General features: G+C 46.9%; 1 protein-coding gene across 2 annotated transcripts in view; it reads left to right on the top strand.

Moving 5' to 3' along the window:
* Nucleotides 1–20,315, top strand: part of dync1h1 (dynein, cytoplasmic 1, heavy chain 1) — a 159,626-nt gene that overhangs the window by 74,066 nt on the left and 65,245 nt on the right. The window contains exons 44-52 of one of the 2 annotated variants that reach the window (XM_072490732.1): nt 8,052–8,185; nt 9,839–9,953; nt 10,057–10,218; nt 11,928–12,142; nt 14,777–14,981; nt 15,659–15,832; nt 18,896–19,015; nt 19,119–19,239; nt 19,506–19,701. In XM_072490732.1, the coding sequence (XP_072346833.1) occupies nt 8,052–8,185; nt 9,839–9,953; nt 10,057–10,218; nt 11,928–12,142; nt 14,777–14,981; nt 15,659–15,832; nt 18,896–19,015; nt 19,119–19,239; nt 19,506–19,701 (1,442 nt within the window). Of the gene's footprint in view, nt 1–8,051; nt 8,186–9,838; nt 9,954–10,056; nt 10,219–11,927; nt 12,143–14,776; nt 14,982–15,658; nt 15,833–18,895; nt 19,016–19,118; nt 19,240–19,505; nt 19,702–19,979; nt 20,176–20,315 lie in introns of both variants that reach the window. The other variant, XM_072490733.1, reaches the window with a different exon arrangement.

The following is a 20,315-nucleotide window of genomic DNA, read 5'->3' on the forward strand; positions in this document are numbered from 1 at the left end:
GCCTCAACACCTAAGATGGTGACTACACAGCTGCAAGCTGAAGCCATGGATCTGGTTCCAGTTTGGGAATTTAGGGGTGGGGGGGGTTAGAAATAAAGGATGAGGGGTTTGATGGCTATTCTTGAACATTCTTTGTGTTGTTCTGGAGGTGGGATTGACTGTCATCTTGAGGGGTCCTTTGGTCGATAACTCCTAAAGGTTTATTTGCATATCGATGGTGGAAATGGCTTAATCCGGAACAAGGTGGGGCTAGGAAACCCCCAATTTGACTTTTTAAAAAAAAATATATATATTTAGAGTATCCAATTCTTCTTTTTCCAATTAATGGGCAATTTAGCGGGCCAATCAACCTGCCCTGCACATCTTTGGGTTGATGGGGGTGAGACCCACGCAGATACGGGGAGAATATGTGATTCCACACAGACAGTGGACCGGGATCGAACCCGGGTCCTCGGCACTGCAAAGCAGCAGTGCTAACCACTGCAACACTGTGCTACCCAACCCCCAATTTGACTGGTCACTGGTATGTAAGGGGACTGGGTGGCCCAGTGAAGAGTCTTTTTCCATCTAAAGAACTTAAATGCTAATGTGGTGTTTTTGCAGGAGATACATTTGTGGGTGAGGGATCAGACCAAACTCAGGAAGAGGGTGGATAGGGCACGTGCACCACTTGGGCATTGATGTAGAGCCCGAGGCGCAGCAATTTTGATTAATAAGCGAATGCCTTTTATGACCATCGCGGTTGTGACTGACCCTAATGGTAGATATGCAATAGTACTCTGTTAGTTATAGTAAATGTATATGCTCTTAACTGGGACGATATATTTATCAAAGATCTGCTAGCCTCCATCCCGGATTGGAAGACCTTGAACTGGGGACAGATCCCATCCAGCGGGCTCCATGGAGATTAGATTTGGCACTACTGGCTGAGAGGCGGTCTGCGATCATGTAGCTGTGGCTGTTGAGTACGTTAGGTTTAATAGCAATGGTGGTACTTGACCTGGGGGATTAGGTTTCTGGTGCTGTTGGTGGGCGGGGGTGGGGGGGGGGGGGGGGGGGGGGGGCGGTGCTGCTTTGCTGACAGGGAAGGAACTATTGTCGGGGAATAAATGTGAGGTTGGGAACGGCTGCTGCCCATGGGGGTATTCGGGGAAGCGGGGGGCACGGGCTCGGAGCTGGTCTAAAAAGGGTGATGGCTAGTCTGTGGGGGGGGGGGGAGCCCCCCCTCCCCGTCCAGGCTGATTATGTGGAACGTGAGAGGACTGAATGGGCCAGTCAAGAGGGCTCGCATGTTCGCGCACCTAAGGGAACTGAAGGCAGATGTGGCAATGCTGCGAGAGACATGTCTTAAGGTCATAGACCAGACGAGATTGAGGAAGAGATGAGTTAGCCAGGTGTTCCACTCAGGGCTGGACTCCAAGACCAGGGGGGTAGCAATTTTGACTAGTAAGCCAGTGGCATTTGAGGCTGGGAGAATTGTGTCAGATAAGGGGGGTCGGTACATAATGGTGAGTGGAAGGTTGGAGGGTGTACGAGTGGTGCTCGTGAACATGTATGCTCCAAACTGGGACGATGTGGAATTTGAGGTGTGTGCTAGGTAAGATCACGGACTTAGAGTCACACAACCTAATCATGGGGGGGGACTTTAACACGGTCATTGATCTGGAATTGGACCGGTCAACATCCAGGTCAGGGAGGAGGCCGGCTGTGGCAAAGGAATTGAAGGGCTTTATGGTACAAATGGGAGGTATAGACCCATGGAGGATTACACGGCCGAGGGCGAAGGAGTTTTCTCTTTTTTTCTCACGTCCATAAGGTTTACTCTCATCGACTTTTTTGTTCTGAGCAGGGCGCTAATACCGAAGGTGGCGAGGACGGAATACTTGGCAATTGCAGTGCCGGATCATGCCCCGCATTGGGTGGATTTGCGGGTTAGTGAAGAGAGAGGGCCACGTCCGTTATGGAGACTGGATGTGGGGTTGCTAGTGGATGAAGCAGTCTGCAGGCGGGTGAATAAGTCTATCCAGAACTACCTGGAAACAAATGACTCGGGAGAGGTATCTGCAGCGACGGTTTGGGAAGCTCTGAAGGCGGTTGTTGGAGGGGAACTAATTTTGATTCGGTCCCACAGGGAAAAGTGGGAGTGGGCGGAGAGAGAGAGATTAGTGGTGGAGATACTCCGAGTGGACAAGAGATATGCGGAGGCCCTGGATGCGGGGCTCCTGAGGAAGCGACGGAAGTTACAGGCGGAGTTTGAGTTGTTGAGCACCGGGAAAGCAGTGGAACAGTTGAGGAAGGTAAAGGGGGCACTTTATGAGTACGGGGAAAAGGGGAGTAGAGTGAAGGATGGGGATGGTAACATGGTCTTGGACCCAGGGGGGGTGAGCGAAGTTTTAAAAGAATTTTACAGTAAATTATATGAGTCGGAACCCCCGGTGGGAGTGGAGGGGATGAGGCAATTTCTGGATCAGTTGAGGTTTCCGAGGATGGAGGAGGAGGACCTGGTGGAGGGGCTGGGAGCCCCAATTGAGATTGAAGAAATTAATCAAGGGGCTGGAGTGCATGCAGTCGGGCAAAGCTCTGGGGTCGGACGGCTACCCGGTGGAATTTTATAAAAAGTTCTCAGAGATATTGAGCCCACTGCTGGTGAGGACATTTAACGAGGCTAGAGAGAAGGGAATCCTCCCGCCGACAGTGTCGCAGGCCTCGATTTCACTTATTAAACGGGGGAAGGATCCTGAGCAGTGTGGGTCATACAGGCCGATCTTGCTTTTGAATGTGGATGCCAAGTTGTTGGTTAAGCTATTGGCCACAAGGATAGAAGACTGCGTTCCGGGCGTGATGGGGGAAGACCAGACGGGATTCGTTAAAGGCAGGCAACTCAAGGCCAACGTTCGGAGGCTTTTAAATGTTATGATGCCCTCAGAAAGAGGAGAGGCGGAGGTGGTGGTAGCGATGGATGCGGAGAAGACTTTTGATTGGGTGGAGTGGGAGTACCTGTGGGAGGTGCTGGGAAGATTTGGGTTTGGTGAGGGCTTTATTGGCTGGGTGCGGTTGCTCTACCAGGCGCCTGTAGCGAGCGTGCGCACGAACCGGCTGAGGTCTGGGTATTTTAAATTCCATCGAGGGACGAGGCAAGGGTGCCCCCTCTCCCCGTTATATTGTTTGCTCTAGCTATAGAGCCACTGGCCATGGCGCTAAGAGCTTCGAGGAACTGGCAGGGGCTGGTTCGGGGGTGGTTTGGAGCACCAGGTCTCGCTCTATGCCGACGATTTGCTTTTGTACATCTCGGACCCGTTGGAGGAGATGGGGGAGGTTATGCGGATCTTGGGGGAATTTGGCAGTTTTTCAGGGTATAAATTGAACATTGGGAAGAGAGAGAAGTTTGTGATTCAGGCTAGAGGGCAGGAGGAGAGCTGCCACTTAGAATGGTAGGGAAGAGGTTTCGCTATCTGGGAATCCAGGTGGCTCAGAAATGGGAGGCACTGCATAAGCTTAATCTATCCCGGTTGGTAGAGCAAATGGAGGGGGACTTTAAGAGATGGGACATGCTCCCGTTGTCACTGGCGGGGAGGGTACAGACCGTGAAAATGACGGCCCTCCCCAGATTTCTGTTTGTTTTTCAGTGCCTCCCCATCTTCATCCCTAAGGCCTTTTTCAAGCGGGTGGACAAGATCATCTCGGGCTTTGTATGGGCGAATAAAACCCCGCGGGTGAAGAAAATGTAGTTGGAGCGTAGTCGGGGGGAGGGTGGGTTGGCGCTGCCGAACCTCTGCAACTACTACTGGGCGGCTAACATAGCCATGATTCGGAAGTGGATAATGGGGGAGGGGTCGGCATGGGAGCGGTTGGAGGTGGCGTCTTGTAAAGGCACCAGTCTGGGCGCATTGGTAACGGCACCTCTGCCGTTCTCACCGGCCCGATACTCCACAAGTCCGGTAATAGTGGCGGCACTGAGGATCTGGGGGCAATGGAGGAAGTACAAGAAGGTGGAGGGTGCATCGGTCTGGACCCCGATTTGTAACAACCACCGGTTTGCACTGGGCAAGCTGGATGGCGGGTTCCAGAGCTGGCAGAGGGCAGGAATTAGAAGGATGGGGGATTTGTTTATAGATGGAAGCTTTCCCAGCTTGGAGGCGCTTGAGGATAAATTTAAACTGCCGCCAGGGAATGGTTTTAGATATTTGCAAGTGTGAGTCCTCCTGAGAAAGCAGGTGCCGGCCTTTCCGCTGCTGCCGCCACGGGGGTGGGGGGGACAGGATAGAGTAGTTTCTGGTACCTTCCCCTCCCCACCCAGGTGTCGGATATCTGCAAGGAGCTGTTAAAAACCCCGGTGGAGGAGCTTAAGGGCAAGTGGGAGGACGATGAATTGGTCTCTCTCTCAACACAATGGGAGGCATTTCAGGTCATTGTCCATGTGGAGTTTGCACATTCTCCCCGTGTCTCCGTGGGTCTCACCCCCAGAACCCAAAGATGTGCAGGGTAGGCGGATTGACCATGCTAAATGCCCCTTAATTGGAAAAAGATAATTAGGTACTCTTTTTATAAAAATAAAAAAAAATAGGGTGATAAGACAAGAGGTGATCTCGTATGAAGCACACTTGGGGCAGTGAGGGAGGAACATCAGCATTTGGTAGGCGAGATCCTGGAAAGAGACGGACACTACTCGGAGGTTCCTACCCCAGAGCGGTTTGCAACCAGGAAGCGGCTCCAGGTGCGGTTTGACTGGGTATCCACTGGAAAGGTGGTGAAACAACTATAACGCACGAGGGACATAGTATATGTGCATGGGGAAAAGGCAGATCGTCTGCTGACACACCAACTGAAGCGGCAGGTGGCCTCTCAGGAGATTATGCCGGGCAGGAACTTGAGGAGTGGTTTAATGACAAAACAGAGGGACATCAATGTGGCTTTTGAAGCTTTTTACAGGGATCTGTTTAGGTTGGAGCTGCCGCAGGGGGTGTCAGATATAGTGGAGTTTCTAGACCGGTTGCCCCGATGGTAGAAGAGGAGAATAGGGAGGAGCTGGAGGCCCCGCTAGGCTTGGATGAGGCGCTGAGAGTGATTGGGTTGATGCAGGAGAACGAGGCTTCAGGCTGTGATGGGTATGCTGTTGAATTTGACTAAATATTTTCAGACCAGCTAGTATCATTAATGGTAGATATGTTCAACGATGCTTTAGCTCAAGGTTACCTGCTTGATACACTTGCACAGGCCTCCATCGCCCTTACTTTAAAGAAAGATGAGCACCCCATGGGGTGTATTTCTTGCAGGCCATTTCGCTGCTAAATGTGGACACCAAGATATTGGCTAAGGTGTTGGCTTTGTGGTTAGACCATGTGTCCCAGATATAGTGGCAGGAGACCAGACAAGATTTGTGACGTGTAGGCAGTTGTCCTCTAATATGCATAAGAGGTCTGAACGTTGCCCTCTCGCTGCCTTCGGCCCCCGATCCAGAGGTGGTTATATTTATGGATTGCAGAGAAAGCATTGAACAGAGTGGAGTGGAAATACTTGGGAGGTTTGGGTTCGGGCTGAAATTTATTTCATGGGTGCGGCTGCTGTACAAAAACCCCATGGCTAGCGTTCACACCAATGCAAAAAGCTCAGTGCTTCCCTCTGGGCAGGGGTGCCCATTGTTGACGCTCCTTATTGCTCTGGCAACAGAACCTCTGGCGATGGCACTGAGAGGTTCTGGGGATGGAGGGGGATTGATTGGGGGGGTGGGGGAGGAACATGGGATGCCGCTTTATGCTGATGGCCTCCTATATGTCACCGATCCCGTCTCCTCTATAGGCCGATAACGAGACTGTTGAGGGGCTTTGGCTCCTTCTCTGGCTATAAATTAAACCTGGGGGAATTTAGTACTTTCCGGTTAATCCCCCAGGAAGAGGTGCCAATCTGGGGGTATTACCCTTCCACCGCAGTGGCCAGAGGTAGCTTCTGGTATCTGGGTATCCAAGTGACATATGATTGGCATAGGTTTCATAAGTTAAACTTTATAAGTTTGTTGGATAAGATGAGACTTGATTTGCAGCGATGGAGTAGCTTCCCATTACCCCTGGTGGACAGAATTCAAACCATCAAGATGAATATTCTGCAGAGGTTTCTATTCCTATTCCAATGACTTCCTATTTTTCTCGCGAAATTGTTCTTTGCTAGGGTGAACAAGTTAATGAACTCCTTTATATGGGCAAGTAGGATGCCGAGATGTGACGGTGTACCTCCAAAGGGGCTGACAGTTAGTGGGTTTAGTACTAACCAATTTCCTCATGTGCTACTGGGCAGCTAAAGTGGAGAAGGTGTTGGCATGGTACAGCGAATCGGACATCATGTGGGGGAAGATGGAGGCAAGTTCGTATAAAGGGTCAAGCCTCTGGGTCCGAGTAAAAGCACCACTCCCACACACGCCCAACGAAATATACCTCAAACCCAGTGTTGATCTTCACTTTGAAGATATGGAGGCAGCTCAGACAACATTACCAGCTGAGTGCCATGTCATTATTGGCTCTCATCCGTGGTAACCATTTATTTGCGCCATCAGATTTGGATTTGACTTTTAAGGCATGGAAGATCAGGGGGTAGAATGCTTTGGAACCTGTTTATAGATGGACGGTTCGCCAGTGGGGAGCAGATCTTGGTGGAATTCCAGCTATGAAGGACACACCTACTCCGATATTTTCAATAAGTGACTACGTTTGTGGAGTTTGCCCTGTGTTCCCCTTGCCGCCACCACCTTCCCTGTTGGAGGAAATCTTACAGTTGGCAGGGGGTGGGGGGCTTTTTTTTTTTTTTTTTTTTTTTGTTAAATATTTTTATTCTCCCTTTTCACATTTTCTCCCAAATTTACACCCAACAATAATCAGTAACGAATGCAGTGTCAATCCCCATATCAATAACAACGATCCCATCCTCCCACCAAACCCCAAACATTAGCCCGCATGTTAACATAAACAAATGACAAAAAGGAATCAGGAATCACCCATAGTCACCATTAACACACACAGTCCCTCTCCCCTCGACCCTTCCAGCTCCCCCTCTCCCTCATGTTCGATGTGATCCAATTCTCGAAAGTGCCGAATGAATAATGCCCATGAATTGTAGAACCCCTCCATCCTTCCCCTCAGTTCCAATTTGACCTTTTAAGCATCAAGAATTTCAGCAGGTCCCCCCGCCACGCCAGGGCTCAGGGTGGAGAAGTTGATCTCCACCCTAACAGGATCCGCGTTCGGGCGATCAACGAGGCAAAGGCTACAACATCTGCCTCCGCGCCCGTTTCCAACCGCGTCTGGTCTGGCACCTCGAATATGGCCTCCTGCGGGCCCGGGTCCAGTTTCATGTGCACCATTTGAGAGATTACCCTAAAAACCTCCCAGGAATCCTCCAGCTTTGGATAGGACCAAAACGTATGAATGTGGTTTGTGGGGGCCCTCCGCAATGTTCATACACATCTTCTACCTCCTCAAAGAGCTGGCTCATCCTCGACCTTGTACGGTGTGCTCTGTACACCACCTTCAGCTGTACCAGCCCCAAACTCGCACACAAGGTGGAGGCGTTCATCCTCCGGAGCAACTCACACCAGAACCCCTCCTCCATACCTCTCCCAACTATTCCTCCCACTTTGCCTTGATCCCTTCTAGCGATGCCTTCTCCTCCTCCAAAATAGCCCCGTAAACCGCCGATACTACCCCCTTCTCCAGTCCCCCTGCCGTCACCACCACCTTCAGCGATGTGGAAGCCGGCTCTACTGGGAAGCTCTGTATCTCCTTTCTGGCAAAGTCTCGAACCTGCATGTATCTAAAGTATCTAAAGTGTTAAAGCGATAATTGAACCATGTTTGAACAATTTTCATGGTTGTATTGTAGTTTAGATCATGTTTGTTAATTATGAAATCTTTAATAAAATATATTTTTTTAAAGACTATGCTGACATAGCTTTTCCATTCCCCCACAAGTAATTTGTGAGCAACAATTGGAACCACTCTATTCCACATTCTGCACATTAAATTATATATTGAACAATCTTTAAAGTCTTGTGTATACTTTTTTTAGGATTATATACCAGTAGATCAAGAAGAACTAAGAGACTATGTCAAAGCCAGACTCAAAGTATTCTATGAGGAGGAGCTGGATGTCCCCTTGGTGTTGTTTAATGAAGTATTGGATCATGTGCTGAAAATTGACAGGTAACAATTATGCACAAAAGTCCATGTAATCTTTAACTTTTAGTGAACCCATGGATTAATGAAAGCTGATATGACACTGATTTGTACCTATATTTGAATTTATGGGAAGCTACATTGTACTCCCTAGTACTTCGTGGGTTTCTTCCGGGAGCTCCAATTTCATCCCATAAGTCCCCAAAGACGTGCTGTTAGGTGAATGGGACATTCTGAATTTTCCCTCGGTGCACCTGAGCAGGCGTCATTGGTCTCTGCCCTGCTAGAGCTCATTTTCTATCTAACAACAGTTGGATGATAGTTTGACTCCAGGCTCAGTGACTGCAATTTTCTCCAGGCACCGTGGTGCCTCCACTCTACCACTCTACATCCTCCATTAACTTGAGCTCATGCACAACTCTACACATAATCTATCTGGCATCAAGTCCCATTCAGCTGTGATCAACAATGGCTCCCACTTGACCAACTGCTCAGTTTTAAAATTCTCGTCCTTGTCTTGGAATCCCTTCATGGCCTTGTCGCTCCTCCTCTCTCTGTGACCTCATTCAATCCTACAATTGTTCCACAAATGCTATGCTTCATCCAATTCTGACCTCTTGTGCTTCTCCGATTTCCTTCGCCCTGCTTACAGCTGTCTAAGCCCTAAACTGAAATTTTTTCCTTAGACAGCTACCCTCATTTTGAGCTACTGCATAAAACATACCTCTTTGAGCATGCTGTTTGGTTACCTGTATTAAAATCTCCATGCATGGTTTGGAGCCAAATTTGAAGGAAGTTGATGTGGAGAGGTTAGTGAAGGGATTCCAGAGCTTGGGACCTAGATAAGTGAAGGCACAACTGCCAGTAATAGGCTGATGCACATCAGGAATGCACTGAAGGCCAGAACTGGAACAGCACTGAGATCCCGGGCATAAATAAGAAGTGAGAGATAAAGGGATGGGAAACAAGGTAGCAGGGCTGTGCAGTTTGACAAAATCCAAAGACTTAGCCCAACAGCATGGATAGGAAAAATGGATAGGTAGGAGAAGAGGTTTTGGATTGGGACTGAAATTCATGTTTGAAATTGGTCAAGGAGTTACAGTCTGATAGGAGCAGCAACTGAATTGGTAGTCTGAAAGCTCCTTAAAATTGTGACACTGGTGTACCAGAGTTTTTCTGCTAGGAAGACAATGACCAAATTTGGTGGCTGGTTGGATGAAAAGGTGAGATGAGCTTACAAGACTAATGCTAGAATGTTGATGCTTAAAACCTCTGAAAGGAATGTGACCCTTATTGTTTAGGATTTTGTGGCCTGCTGTATCGCCTGTGATGTGTTCAAAAGTGAATTGTAACTTTTTAAAAATAAATTTAGAGTACCCAATTCTTTTTTTTATTCCAATTAAGGGGCAATTTAGCGTGGCCAATCCACCTGATCTGCACATTTTTGGGTTGTGAGGTTGAGACCCACACCGACACAGGGAGAATGTGCAAACTCCACACGGACACTGACCTGGGTCGGGATCGAACCCGGGACCTCAGCGCCGTGAGGCAGCAGTGCTAATCACTGTGCTGCCCCAGCAAATTGTAACTTGAGTGGTTTTGTTTACACTTGAGTAGTACTTAAACATTAGAATGTCAATTATAATTCTTTCATTCTAATCTCTCTGAACTTTTTTAAAGGATATTCCGACAACCGCAAGGCCATTTACTGCTTATTGGAGTTAGTGGAGCAGGAAAAACTACACTATCTCGTTTTGTTGCCTGGATGAATGGCCTCAGTGTTTATCAGATAAAGGTTAGTCCTAATTTTACATGTTCTAGCAAACTTAAAAACTGAGGTAGCTTTTTTTTTTAAAAACACCGTTCAATTTCTACAAGTGAAATGTTGGTGTCTGCAGGTTCATAGGAAGTACACTGGTGAGGATTTTGATGAAGATCTGAGAACAGTGTTGAGGCGTTCTGGATGCAAAAATGAAAAGATTGCTTTCATTATGGATGAGTCCAATGTACTGGATTCCAGTTTCTTGGAACGCATGAATACATTATTGGCCAATGGAGAGGTAAATATTTAACTTGGTTAATTCCAAATATGAACTATCTTTTTCAAACTAATGAACTACCATAGCATTAAAAAGCCTAAATATTTTCCATTTAAAGCAATTTTTAAAAAAAATTAATGTTTTTATTAAAGCTTTTTCCAACCAACGTTTTTACATAAAAATAAATGAGAATTATTGAACAAAACAAGGTGGGAGCTCTCTTTATACAAAACAAAATTCACATTTCCACAATTCCCCCCACCCCCCGTGATGCTGCTGACACTTGCTGCTCCCCTAGAAAGTCAAGGAAAGGTTGCCACTGCCGGGAGAACCCCATCAAGGACCCTCTCAAGGCGAACTTTATTCGCTCCAGGCTGAGGAACCCCGCCGTATCGCTAACCCAGGTCTCCATGCTCGGGATTTCGAGTCCCTCCACATTAACAAGATCCGTCTCCGGGCTACCAGGGAGGCAAAGGCCAATACCTCGGCCTCTTTCGCTTCCTGCACTCCCGGATCCTCTGACACCCCAAATATCGCTATTGTTGGACTCGCCTTCACCCGAGTGTCCAAAATCCTAGACATCGCCATTGCAAAGCCCTGCCAGTATTCTTTAAGTGCTGGGCATGCCCAAAACATATGGGCATGATTCGCCGGACTCCCTGCACATCTCGCGCACCTGTCCTCCACCCCAAAGAACTTAAACTCATTCTCGCCGCTGTCATGTGAGCCTGATGCACCACCTTAAACTGAATTAAGCTGAGCCTGGCACATGATGAGGAGGAATTTACCCTGCCCAGGACATCAGCCCACAGGCCCTCATCCAGCTCCTCGCCCAGTTCCTCGTCCTACTTGCCCTTCAACTCCTCCAATGAGGCTTCCTCCGCCTCCTGCAGCTCCTGATATATGTCCGACACCTTCCCCCTCCCCTACCCAGATGCCAGACATAACCCTGTCTATCCTACGTGGGGGCAGCAGCGGAAATGTCCCCACCTGCTTTATAAGAAAGCCCCAAACCTGGAGGTACCTGAACGCATTCCCCGAGGGCAGGCCGAACTTTTCCTCCAGCGCCTGCACGCTGGGGAAAGTCCTGTCTATCAACAGGTCCCCCAATCTCCTAATGCCTGCCCTATACCAGCCTTGGACCCCCCATCTATCCTACCCGGAGCAAATATGTGGTTATTCCGTATCGGGGTCCACACTGAGGCCCCCTCCTCCTGCCTATGCCTCCTCCACTGCCCCCAAATCCTCAGTGCCGCTGTCACCACCGGACTTGTGGTGTATCGCGCCGGTGAGAACGGCAGCGGCGCCGTGACTAGTGCCCCTAGGCTGATGCCTCTGCATGACGCCACCTCCAGCCGCCTTTAAAGCAATTTTAACACTGAACTTTGCAAAACGTTGATTTTCTTGCCATTAGAAGAAGGATTTTAAGTGATGATTCTTGTACATTGGGTAGCTCTTAAATTTGGTCAACCTGAGTTTGGACTTGACTAGGCAGAAATGTTGATACCTAAACACCAAAGAGTAAAACAAAAGAAAGTCTTGGATGTCATATGCAGGTTTGCCTGTATATGTGGGGCGAAGGTTAATGTTTCAGATTGGTCATCTTTTATCAGATAAAATGAAGCAAACTGTGAAAAGCTTCAGATTTACTAAGCTTACACTTGGGGAAATGAAATACTTAAAACCCGGCCAAAATCAAGTACATTAATCTGTGACTTGCTTCTGAACAGGTGCCTGGGCTATTTGAAGGGGATGAGTATGCTACCTTAATGACCCAATGCAAAGAAGGTGCTCAGAAGGAAGGTTTAATGCTTGACACTCATGAAGAACTGTACAAGTGGTTCACTGGCCAGGTTATTCGCAACTTGCATGTTGTATTCACCATGAATCCATCATCTGAAGGTTTGAAAGACAGAGCTGCAACTTCTCCAGCTCTCTTTAACAGGTAAATTGATTTTTGTACGGCCTTTTCAATTCTAGTTACATTGTTCAAAGAACAGTATATTCCTGATTTTTTTTTTTATTGTTGAGGAAATACATTTGAGGGCGATCAGTTGATGGTGTCCTCTTCTGGATTTGAGTGAGTTCTGAAATAACTACAATTGCTCCTGAGCATTTTTATTGATTTTTGAACTCCTGGAAGGAGGATCAATACTTGTAAAACAGAAACCACCTGCTGGCCAAATTGTGGTCTATACTGAACACTTTTCAGTTAACAGTTTCTTTACATTTTCCACTGGCCTTGGCAAACCCCTTTAGTTAGCAAGTTTATTTGCATGTGTGGTATCTTTCAATTATAACATCTGTTTGTTGTACAGGTGTTTGAATGTTTGTACATGTGTGTGATTTTAATTCTTGAAAGTTCCTGGGACCAGAGAACTATGGTCAAAATCCACCAATCGGGACTTCCGGTGACGGCGGGCGGGAGGCAGCCGCACATTGGAGGGCTCCCGTTCAGAACGGCATTTTCGGGGAGTAACGCCCGGTCCTAGGGCCAGCGACGGTAGTAAAAGTCGGGAGATAGCGCAAGGAGAAGAAGGATGTCAAAAAACACCAAAATAACGGCTGGGGAAAAAGCGGCTGAAAGTCCGTTGGAGAGGGGAAAGGTCACCGCGGGGTCAACAAAGAAGATGGAGGCTGGAGCACCAGGGGAGGCCGCAGTGCTTATGGCTGAAGAACTAACTAAGGTGATGGCTGCGGAATTCCAAAGGCAGTTGGCACAGATTGAGAAATGTATGGAGATTGTGAGGAAGGAGATGCGGGAGGTTTTGAATGTGCTGGTGGAGGAGGCGGTTTCCCCGGTGAAGACGGCGGTGGCGAGCGGAGGTGCGAGAGCAAGGGGAGGCGCTGAAGGAAGTGGAGGAGACGGTATTGCAGCACGGTGATCAACTTGCGTTGATGGGGAAGGAGATGCGGAAGGTGATGGACACGAACAAGAATCTGCGAGGAAAAATGGAAGATCTGGAAAACAGATCCAGGCGACAGAATTTGAGGGTCATGGGGCTGCCCGAAGGAGTTGAAGGACAGAAGCCGACTGAGTATTTTGCCGCGATGCTGGCAAAACTACTGGGGGAGGGGGAGGACCCCTCCCAATATGAACTGGATCGGGCTCATCGGTCGTGGAGGCCTGTACCAAAGGCGAGTGAGCCGCCAAGGGCAGTGACTCTGTGTTTCCGTAGGTACAGTGTGAAGGAGAAGGTCCTGAGCTGGGCCAAGCAGAAGCGGGTGGTGCAGTGGGCTGGAGCTGGTATACGTGCATACCAGGACTTTACGGTGGAGCTGGCAAGGAGGCGGGCTGCCTTCAACCGTGTGAAGAGGGCACTGTACATTAACAAGGTGCGGTGCGGAATTGTATATCCAGCGAAGCTGAGGGTGACTTACAAGCTCAGGGACTTTTATTTTGGAACGGCGGAAGCAGCGGAGGAGTTTGCGAAGGCAGAAGGACTGTGGCAGAACTGACAAATTGAGGAATGGTCATGTGCCGATGTAACCTCATGACTGTATTTTCTTCTTTTTTTTGTATCACTGCGCGCAGGGGTAGAGGCTAAGGGAGCCAATGTTGCATATATTTGGACAAGGGAAGGGACGTGACTTTCATTCGAAAGGAGGGCTCTTTGGGGTGTAGGTGGATATGTGGGGTTTGTGTGCTAAAAGGGGATCTTTGGGCTTTCCTAGGACCGGGCAAGGGGGAAAAGGACCCGGGCGGGGGCCTCCACGCTGGCTGGTTTAAGCCGGCCAGTGAACTGGAGTGAGGTGGGGGAGGGGCTGCGGCCAACGGAGCCTGACAGAACAGGGTCCGAGTGGTCTAGCCGGGGTTGAAAGTTGGGGGGAGGGAACCGAGGTTGGGAGGAGGAGTTTTACAAGAGGCAGTGGATGGGAGGAGCTGGAGACTTTGGTGGGGGGGGGGCGGGGGGAGACAACTGTGGGGTATAATGCACGGTACTCTCTTAGGGCCTGGATGGCGTTGGTTGGGTGGGGGCGTGGAGAGCCGTGTAGATTAAGGGTGACTACGGGTAATCCCTGATTCCTTTTTGTCATTTGTTTATGTAAACATGCGGGTTGAGGTTTGGGGGTTGGTGGGCGGATGGGATCGTTGTTATTATGGGGATTGACATATCTTGTTGTTTGTTGTTTATTGTTGATGGGTGTAAATGTGGGAGAAAACGTGAAAAAGGAGGAGAATAAAAAACATTTTTTTTTTTTTTAAATCCACCAATCGGAATACAGCTATTACCAGATTGTTGGCTCATTAATATTAAACGGCTGAAGTTTAGGATTCTGTCCTTTGGGAGAGCTTGAGGTAGAACACCGATGTGGAGATGTCATGGTTTGAGGTTCTCCCTTCATTTTCCCTTTCTTGGATTTTAAAATGTATTCTAAACTAAAGTCACCTGAAAGGTGATAGATTTTCATATGAAGCTGTATTTTAGGTAACACAATTAATATGAAGCTGTGCTATCTTTATTTGATTCGGGCATTATGTCCAGCTTTGTGTAGAATTAGCTGAAGGGTTAAACCCATCATAAATATAATTTTTTTGCCATGCAACTTTTTTCCTTTTTGTTTTAAACCCCCTTAGATGTGTCTTGAACTGGTTTGGGGACTGGTCCACTGAAGCCTTGTATCAAGTCGGCAAAGAGTTCACCAGCAAAATGGACCTTGAAAAACCCAATTATATTGTACCGGATTACATGCCAATTGCATATGATAAACTCCCTCAACCACCATCCCACAGAGAAGCTATTGTCAACAGTTGTGTGTTTGTTCATCTGACATTGCACCAGGTAAGAATACTTCACCCAAAAAATATCCAGAGCAATATAGATTTATTTTTTCTAAATGTGAACAGAGTACCATTGTAAGTGAAATCATGTTTGGAAATAAATAAGGAAAGTACTGCAGATGCTACAAATCTGAAATAAAAACTAAATATGCTGGAAAAACTCAGTGGGTCAGGCAGCATTTGTGGAGAAAGAGTTAACATTTCAAGTGGAGTGACCTTCTATCAGGTGTTTGGGAAAAAATAGTTCAAGTGTAAAACAGCCCAAATCTCTCTGGATGAAGATTTTTAGAGTAAACGGGCTTTACATATTTTGGATTTAAAGTCAACAGAACTGTGATCTCAATTGCAATCTGAAACCATTTTGGTGCTTTTTGATTAGATAAAAGTTTGCTGTTTTTGCTGCAAATTCAGGTGATACTTCAAGAATCAGTTTTTAAAAATCAACTTCAAGCAGTTTTGTAGATTAATAAGTTTAGCTAAATCTCCAGGGTAGTATGAAGTCATTTATTTTTTTCCTCCTTGTTTTGCATAATGTCTGATTTAGTTGTTGATGTTCAAGTACTTAGCAGCAGCTATAGTACTGTTTAGATAATACTTGTTTCTGGGCATAAATTTCAAAATGCTCATCTGATAAATATCTGAAATCAGCTGAAGTGGAAATAATTTTTTTCTTATTAGGCAAATACTCGGCGAGCCAAACGTGGAGGCAGAATAATGGCAATCACTCCTCGTCATTATCTGGACTTCATTAACCACTATGCCAACATGTTCAATGAAAAGCGTAGTGAATTGGAGGAGCAACAGATGCATTTAAACGTTGGCCTGAGAAAGATAAAGGAAACAGTAGACCAGGTACAGTGAACAAGTTGTAAAATCATATTGTATAATCTCACTAATTTCTGAAATCATGGTGTTGAACCTTTACTGTGTGCTTTCTGTCTGAAGGAATTTTTCACTAAGTGTCAAGATTCTGTATAAGCTGACGGAGTGATGGCCTTGGTTCTAACTTTTATTTGGCTAAAAAACTTGGTTAAATTTGTTTCCAAGCAAGTTACAGATAGTGAATACATTAAATGCTATTAATATGTTGTTATAAACTACCAGAATGCATAACATTATGGATTTCTCTTTTTCATAAAGGTATTCTTGCATCTCGTAAAGCCAACATGGAAAAGCCATTTACCTCTCGTACAGGTCCCTCCCTTATTGACCCCCCTACTCTAATCTAAACTACTCTTTCCCCCCCCCCCCCCCCCGGGTCTGCTGACGATTAATTTCCCGCAAAGGAGTCGACGAATTGTTGCCACCTCCGGGTGAACCCTAACAGTGACCGTCTGCCTCTTTCTCCTCCTGGATTCCCGGGTCTTCTGACACCTCGAAAATCGCCACCTCTGGACTCAGCGCCACCATTGTTTGTAACACTGTGGACATGACGTCCGCAAACCCCTGCCAAAATCCCCTAAGCTTTGGACATGTCCAAAACATGTGGACATGGTTCGCTGTGCCTCCCGCACATTTTGCGCACCTGTCCTCCACCCCAAAGAATCTGCTCATCCGGGCCACTGTCATGTGAGCCTGTTGAACAACCTTAAATTGTATCAAACTGAGCCTGGCACATGTTGCGGACGCATTGACTCTACTCAACGGGTCTGCCCATAGACAATCCTCTATCTCACCTCCCAGCTCCTCCTCCCACTTGCGCTTCAGCTCCTCGGTCTGCATCTCCTCAACCCCATCAGCTCCTTTATAAATGTCTGAGACGCTCCCTTCTCCAACCCACCCTCTGGAAACTACCCTGTCCCGAATCCCCCTTAGCGGCAGGAGCGGGAAGGTTGGCACCTGTTTACGAAGGAAGTCCCGCACCTGCAGATACCTGAATTTGTTTTCCTCGCCAACCCAAACTTTTCCTCCAACACCTTCATACTCTGAAAGCTCCCCTCTGAACAAATCCTCCATCCTCTCAATCCCCGCTCTCCGCCATAAGCGGAACCCCCCCATCCATACCACCCAGGGCCATACCGGTGATTATCACAGATTGGGGCCCAGACCGATGCTCCCACATGCCGCCTCCACTGGCCCCAAACTTTCAGGGCCACCGCCACCACTGGACTGGTGGAGCACCGTGCCGGCGGGAACGGCAGAGGCGCAGTTACCAACGCCCCCAAACTGGTGCCCTTACATTAAGCCGCCTCCATGCCGACCACTCCCCCACCACCCACTTCCTGATCATGGCTATATTAGCCGCCCAGTAATAGTTGCTAAAATTTGGCAACGCCAGCCCGTCCTCTCCCTGACTACTCTCGAGCATTACCTTCCTTACTCACGGGGTGTTGCCCGCCCAGACTAAGCCCGTGATCACTCTGTTGACCCGCTTAAAAAAGGACGGCAGAATAAAGATGGGGAGACACTGAAATACAAATAGGAATCTCTGGAGGACCGTCATCTTCACCGTTTGCACCCTCCCAGTCAGAGACAACGGAAGCGCATCCCATCTCCGAAAATCGTCCTTCATTTGGTCCACCAGCCGGGCCAGATTCAATTTATGCAGCCGATACCATTCCCGCGCCACTTGGATGCCTAGGTACCTAAAGCTTCCCTCTACTAACCTAAACAGCAGGTCATCCGCATAGAGCGAAACCCTGTGCTTCCCCCCCCCCTTCCCGGACAGTCCTCTCAGCCCCTCGAGGCTCTCAGAGCAATTGCCATCGGTTCTATAGCCAGCGCAAACAACAGTGGGGAGAGGGGGCATCCCCGTCTCGCCCCCCGGTGCAGTCTAAAATAGTCCGATGTTGTCCGATTCGTCCATACACTTGCCACAGGAGCCTGATACAGTAACCTGACCCAGTCAATAAAACCCTGCCCGAATCTGAACCGTCCCAGTATTTCCCACATGTAGTCCCATTCTACCTGATCAAAAGCCTTTTCTGCATCCATTGTGATCACTACCTCCACCTCCTACCTTCCGGGGGCATCATGATCACATTTAACAGCCTTCTTATATTGGCCACCAACTGCCTGCCCTTAACAAACCCTGCCTGGTCCTCCCCAATAACGTCTGGAACACAATCCTAGATCCTGGAGGACAAGATTTTGGCTAGCAACTTGGCATCTACATTCAACAGGGAGATCGGCCTGTAGGACCCACACAACTCCGGGTTCTTGTCCCGCTTAAGAATCAGCGAAATCGTTGCCTGTGACATCGTCGGGGGCAACACCCAACTGCTTATTTTCTTTCTTCCCCTGTTCACCACCCTTTCAGATTTCATACAACTTCCCCAAGTGTAAATTATTTTATATGTTAATATTACTTATAAAGTATTATTGGATGGCCAGCAGCCGCTGCTTTTTTCTGAATTTAGTCATTGAGAGTTTTCAATTGGTCTTGAATATTATAATGGCTTGGGACATTACTATACGTACAAGATTGAATGGGATTTAATTACCCTTTTTTGTGGTAGTTCTGTTTAACTTTACGCTCATTCTGTCAGCTGGAACTGATTGTATTTGTCTTGCATCTGAGGTCTCCTTAATGATACTGGAGTCTTAAAGGGCTAACGCCCCAAGTAGTCCTTCCTTTCTCCCTCCGCACCACTACCCGCATGAGATTAAACCAAGAATTGGCAGAAAATGTTACTAAACATCTTCTATGCTCTTTTGATTTTTATAAATCCAATTTGGATTTGTTCTCTTCCTCCTCATCCCTCCTTTTTAAGAATATAATATAAATATTTTTCTACTGTTCGTTTCTCAATGTGTAAAATCATTTTTCTTATAACAGTAAACCAAACAATGCTAACCGTTTTTGGTCTGGGTAAATGTGTGCCTGGATACCAATACACGGTGACTGACTGACCGTGGAAACATCATAATAAATACTTGCTACTTTATTTTTAAAAATTATTTCACTCATTCCAGGTTGAGGAATTACGACGTGATCTGAGAATTAAAAGTCAAGAATTGGAAGTTAAAAATGCAGCAGCCAATGATAAGTTGAAGAAAATGGTGAAGGACCAGCAAGAAGCTGAAAAGAAAAAGGTAATCACATCTAGCTTATAGAACTCTGTATCAGGAATGAAAATCATGGGCTTGGAGAGTAAAGTCTGGTTAAGTAAGACACCTTTCACTGTATTTTTGATAGGTTATGAGCCAAGAAATTCAGGAGCAGCTTCACAAGCAGCAAGAAATTATTGCTGACAAACAGATGAAAGTGAAGGAAGATCTGGACATGGTAGAGCCTGCTGTTATTGAGGCTCAGAATGGTTAGATGTATTTTGAATTGAGCTTTTTATAACATATATATCTTTTAATGAAATTTATCTAGTATGCTGAATTGCTATATATGGTAACATTTTATTTAGTTTATATATTTTTTGGAATTATAATCCTATTAATTTTCTACTTTTCTTAAACAACTGAATAACTGATCTTTTCTGTGTGGTGTTTATCTCTCAATTATCTTCTCCCCTAATCTTCACTTTCTCTTACTGTTTATTTGCACTGTGGCCTACGGTGCTGGTCTGATTAGCTGTAAAATCGATCAAGAAGCAGCACTTGGTAGAGGTTCGTTCAATGGCTAATCCGCCAGGTGCAGTGAAGCTAGCACTCGAGTCAATCTGTCTTCTCCTGGGCGAAAGTACAACTGACTGGAAACAAATCCGATCGATCATTATGAGGGAAAACTTCATTCCGACCATAGTAAATTTTTCAGCTGACGAAATCAGGTGAATAATGGGGTGCATGCAGTTGCTGGGGTAGAAGGAAATTGCTCAGAAGACCAGCCAAAGCTCAAAACGAAAGGGAAACTATCAAAGGCGTTGATCATTGAATAGAATTTGAATATTTGGGCATAGCATTTATTAACCAAACAAATTTGCTGTTTCAGTCATGGTGTGCTGCTGGTCTTCAAATTCAAAATTTCCTTTCACATCCCAGTGATTGTATACACCCTTATCCTTTTGCATGTCCATTTAAAGCCCCTTTCTTTTCACCCCTCTATTAGCTGTGAGCTCTATAAAGAAGCAGCATCTTGTTGAAGTGAGAGCCATGGCCAATCCACCTGCCGCAGTAAAACTCGCGTTAGAATCAATCTGTCTCCTGCTGGGTGAGGAGACAAATGACTGGAAAAAGATCAGACAAGTTATTATCAGAGATAATTTCATCACCAGCATAGTCAACTTTAATACTGAAGAATTAAGGTATTCATTATTTTTATTTTAAAAATCACGTTTATCTTACATTTTGACTGTGTTGCAGCGCTTCATTGCTATGCACCACCTAGTTTGTAACTAGCACCTTCTTTGTAGCGCTCTTATCAAACTGAATATAATTTCCGTCC

The sequence above is a fragment of the Scyliorhinus torazame genome, chromosome 2 (assembly GCF_047496885.1).
Source record: "Scyliorhinus torazame isolate Kashiwa2021f chromosome 2, sScyTor2.1, whole genome shotgun sequence".
Taxonomy (NCBI): Eukaryota; Metazoa; Chordata; class Chondrichthyes; order Carcharhiniformes; family Scyliorhinidae; genus Scyliorhinus; species Scyliorhinus torazame.